Source organism: Crocodylus porosus, unplaced genomic scaffold, assembly GCF_001723895.1.
Source record: "Crocodylus porosus isolate Cpor-Errol unplaced genomic scaffold, CroPor_comp1, whole genome shotgun sequence".
Lineage (NCBI taxonomy): Eukaryota > Metazoa > Chordata > Crocodylia > Crocodylidae > Crocodylus > Crocodylus porosus.
The window spans coordinates 2,069,209-2,073,933 of record NW_017728945.1 but is presented as its reverse complement, the minus strand read 5'-3'; the positions used below and the strand labels follow the sequence as shown (position 1 = coordinate 2,073,933).

Sequence of the window (4,725 nt, the reverse complement as noted above, 5' to 3'; positions counted from 1 at the left end):
TCAGTGCTAAATGATGAAATAAAAAAACAAAATCCTTATTGGCCATACCAATAATTCCTTACTTTTGCATATTTTTAAGCATAACTATGAACACTTCTCCTTTTTTCTAGGACACCGTGTCAGTACACAGACCCAGCTTTTACGCAGAGAGATTTTTCAAATTCATGACCAACACAGTGTTTCGAAAGAATTCCTGTAAGTGCCCATAGGTTCACTGCCTTGGGGCTCCAGCTACAATCTCTCTCAAGATGTCGGGGAGGGACACCAGTGTTTCCCAGTCTTGCCGCTTCCATTGCAAACTGTCATGTAGAAGTACCCTTGTTGCTCTGTTCACAAAAGGCAGAGGACTGTTGACTTCCCCAGTCACCCCTTCCATTTTAGAAAACAGTTATATGGTGAGATTAGATGAGTTTTACTAGAAGGACCTATACTGTGCCAGAGTTGTCCAATTTATTTGTCTCTGAACTGGATCCAGATCACAGTGCTTCTTGCAAGCTAAATGACCCACCTCTGGCAGTGGGGCAGAAGCCTGTCTGCACAGCTCCAGAAGCTAGGGGGTGAATGCTGCCATTGCCTGCTCTTTTTCCTGCTGCCAATTTGAGTTGCCAATGACAGCCAAAGATCTTGAATTAAGCAGTGGGCAAAGGAGTGGAGGAGAGGCAAGCAGCAGCAGTGTCACCCCTTGGGTTCTAGAGCTATGCCAACACGGGGGGGCTCCAGCATCTGTGCCAACAGGCCCTGGGGGGCTGCAGTTTAACCCCTCATGAGCCATATGCAGTCCATAGGCTACCAGTTGGACAACACTGCTCTAAGGTCTCACAGCTGTGTGGTATTACTGAGGTTACACAGCTCTTTTCGTTCTCTTTTTTGTCAGCACAGAGGATTCTTTAGAGCAGGCATATGAAAATGTCTTAAAATGCTACCATCCAGAGATCCAGTGTGAAGGTGTAGCTGATGAAGACTTGCTAAGAGGACCTTGTGCTTCTCTTGTCACCCTTCCCTACGTGACTTAACTCTGTCAAGGAGCTGGGCTCTCTCCATTACAGTTCAGGCCTAGGCTAGGAAATGACAGAGCCTGGGGAGCTACCTTAACTTTTCAGCTGGACACAGTGTCCTGATTCAGAGCTGGAAGCTCTATAGACAGTCAGGTTCAACATCCCAAAGCTACGCCTTCGTGGGAAGGAGTCCTTCTGTCTCTGTGTGGGGAGTTTATCTGAGAGTTGAGGGATCTTCCCTTTATCAGAAAGAGGGTTCCTGTTGTGTTGGGTTCGTTGGTGGACACAGCAGTTTCATTTTGTTAATTCTTCCCACTCTAGCTCTAAAATCATCCCCGTCTAAGAAAGGACGTAGTGCCTTGTTAGCTGTCAGGACGCCTGGTCCAACGGCTGCATTTTCAGCTAGCCAGCTCCCCTCGGAAAAGGATGACGCCCAGTATGATCTACGTGCTGCCAGAAGTTATCCTACTCTAGATGATGAAGGTAGTGATTTTGGGTTGGTGGTGGGCAGCTGTGTGGTTCCCCTCTCTCCCCTAGCTCTGCGTAGCTGTTTCTTAGCATCCTCCCCTCAACTTGTTCAGTCCCCCTAGTGTGCACCATATGCAAGTTTCCCTTGACAACACCTTTCCATTTCTTGCTGTGCTTTGCAGGTGCTAAACTTAACCAAGACAGGGGGGAAGGTAAGACAGATATTGCCTTGTCAGTATTAGCAACTAGTATATTGGATGATCAACCTGAAGGACTTTGGCTTTGAGGAGGGTGGAGTCCCTGCTCTGCTTGTAGAAGGAGCCAGCACTAAATGGGATCTACAGCAAAAATGGTCACTCGTGTCCCTGCTGCAAGTTGATTATTGCTATTAGGCATCAGTAGTGACGGCATTAACAGTTCAGTTGGCTTCTTGAACTACGCATTGTTTGCAGGAAGAGACTTGGGTATATGGAAGATAAATCCGTTGGTACTCAGGTACAGCTATAATGAACCAGACCTTACCTTTGCCAGGAGAAAGATGGCGCTGATTGTTTGTCATCACTTACTTGCATGAGATCAGCACGGTCAAAGGCAGTGGCAGCTCAGGTTCATAAGTATTATGTCTTTATAGTGTAGTCGTGTGAAACCTTGACAGAGTTCATCTCTTAGGACACTTGGATTTTTATCTCTGACAGTCTGAGTTTTAATCCAGTTTGGGTTCCAATGAAGTTTAAACTCCTGCACAAAGCATTTCATGGTTTTGTGTGTTGGAAGAGATGTTCATTGTCAGAGCTGTTCAGGATAGCATTGCTAGTGTGCTTTGTGAATTCCATCAGACTCTTCCTGTGCATATTGTGTAAGATTTGCTTAATGCCAGTGAGAGTGTAGATCCCAGTGGTGGTACAACAGAGTGACATGGAACTGGTTGGAAATATCCAAGTGGTGTTTGCTTTTAACTCATTCAGACTTTCTCTCCTTCTTCCCCTTGCTTGGGGGCCTAGCAGGCAGGCCAGACCTGCTTCCCTGCACTCCTCCTTCATTTGAAGAAGCTACCACAGCCTCCATAGCAACAACGCTCTCTTCAACTTCTCTCTCTGTTCCTGAGCGGTCTCCCTCTGAGACCTCTGACCAGCCCAGGTACAGGTAAGGCCAGCATTCTTAACCTGGTTATCCTAGGGCTGACTGGCTTTAGTTAGCTTTTGCACTGAGAACCTTGGCAGACTTCTGTATGCTGTGCCATAGAATGCTAATGCTGATTTTAATTGAACCTCTTCTGGGAGCAAGCAGACATGGCTTTGATGGGATTAATTATTGCTGGCAGAAGTGTCAGCTGTTAAATAGAGCATCCCCCTTGGGGCAGGGAGGAGGACAGATTCTTCTTACCACCCAGTCAGGTAAACCTGTGTTGTGATCTGTCTCCACAGGAGGCGCACCCACTCCTCAGGGCAGGATGGCAGGTAAGATGTGCCGAATCTCCCCATGCACTCTGGGAACTGGTGTGCAGATATCCCACCCAATTGTCCATGGCAAGTAAACATGGCCAAGCTCTAATTAAGAAGTGATTTTTTTCCCCCCCACACCCCGATTGTAGGCTCAAATGGAACTGCCCCCTTTCCCTTCTTCTCTGCTTAGGGGTGAATTTCTCCCTGTGACCTAAATTAAGAATCATTATGTATAGCATCTTTAACTAAAACATCTTAAAATGCCTTCAGTTTACAGATGAGAAAACTAATGTACTAAGTGAAATGACTTGTCTCAGGTCAACCAGTGGCAGAGCCAGGGATAGAACCCAGATGTCCAGAGCCCTCATCCAGTGCCTAGCTACTCAGTCACACTGTCTTACAAGCTGACACATCCCTCTTATGTGCAGTCTGTTGCCTTGATGCTATGCAGATATATCAAGTAATTCTTTTCTTAAAAGCTTCTGCTCAAGTTCACTGTGGGTAATACTTGCTCTTGGCACCTGCAGAAGTTATGCTAAATGTCACTGGAAAAAATATAAAAGGCCTAAAGCTCATGGCAACATGGAGCAAAAAACCTTGTATTATGTATTTATCTTTACTTGGATCTGATGTTAACATCATGCAGCTGTACAGAATTACTTGTGGCAGTAACATTGATCACACTGAACTGGAGTCAAGAATCTGTTCTGGTACTGGCTCTGTCCCCAGTTTACTTGGCTAAGTCAAAGGTCAATCTTCAAATGCGACTTCTGCTGTGGGGTGTTTCAGTGTTTGAGTGCGCAGCACTACGCAGGAAATATCAGAAGGGGAAGGGGGCCAGGTCAAAGATCCATTTGCTTCCTTATCCTGTCTCAGGTGGGCTGGCTTTGTAGGAAGCTGAGAACCCTACGGTAGGTAATATAGCATAAACTGCTCAGGGTCTTACCCTGGTCTCTAATAATCAAGTTGGGCAAGGGCCTGACATAACATTTTAACAATCATTTCTCCAATTTATTAGGAATGACAAAAGCTCTTGAATGTTGTCCATATAACTGTCCAGGCTCATTTTGGGTGCTGGTATTGCTAGATGCCAGGGGCCTCTTACAGAAGAGTGTTGTGGACCCACAATAGCAGTTGGCATGGATAGATGTATTTAAGCACTCCAACTCCTCTTGGGGAGGGGAGTTACTTTCCAGGTGCAAAATGCCCCTGCTACCTTCCCCCCCTCCCTCCGAATTCAGACACCTGTAGCTGGATCAGACAGTGTTTGAAACTGTGGGCCTTAATTTTGGGATTTGTTTGCCCCTGTAGTGCTGATGCCTGTGTGCATTATCACAAGGGAGTCAAAGTACAGAGTTCTTGTACAGAGCATGTTTATGCATCTGGTGAAAAGAGGGTGCAAATACCAAGTTATTAATGCATGAATCTCAGTGAAATTACATATCTTAGCACATGAAAGGGAACTTACTTAGTTTGTTCAGATCCCCATACTCTTGCTTTGAGCAGGGGGTTGGATTAGATGACCTCCTAATGTCCCTTCCAACACTGATTTTTCTTTGATTCTGTAGTGTCATACCTCTGAATTACTATAATCTTATGGAGAATTCCCTGGTTTTGGGGGTTTTTTAACCCACCACTGCAAGAAACAGCAAAGCCCAGCTGCTGAGTTGATCCAGTAGAACTGTGTGAGAGCTCCACCTGCTGGCTCTGCAGCCTCCACTTCCTAACAAGTGTGCTCATGCTGTATCGTATCTGAGCTTGACGCAAGTACTGTCAAGGGAAGCACCAGGGACAGTCATGGTATCATCTCTCTAGCAAAT

General features: G+C 45.9%; 1 protein-coding gene across 3 annotated transcripts in view; it reads left to right on the top strand.

Annotated features, from left to right (window-relative positions):
• The window catches only part of PIP5K1C (phosphatidylinositol-4-phosphate 5-kinase type 1 gamma), a 78,011-nt gene that overhangs the window by 60,905 nt on the left and 12,381 nt on the right, over positions 1 to 4,725 (top strand). For 2 of the 3 annotated variants that reach the window (XM_019550608.1, XM_019550609.1), the window contains exons 11-14: positions 111 to 195; positions 1,317 to 1,478; positions 2,468 to 2,606; positions 2,888 to 2,920. In XM_019550608.1, coding sequence (XP_019406153.1) covers positions 111 to 195; positions 1,317 to 1,478; positions 2,468 to 2,606; positions 2,888 to 2,920 — 419 coding nt within the window. The other variant, XM_019550610.1, reaches the window with a different exon arrangement.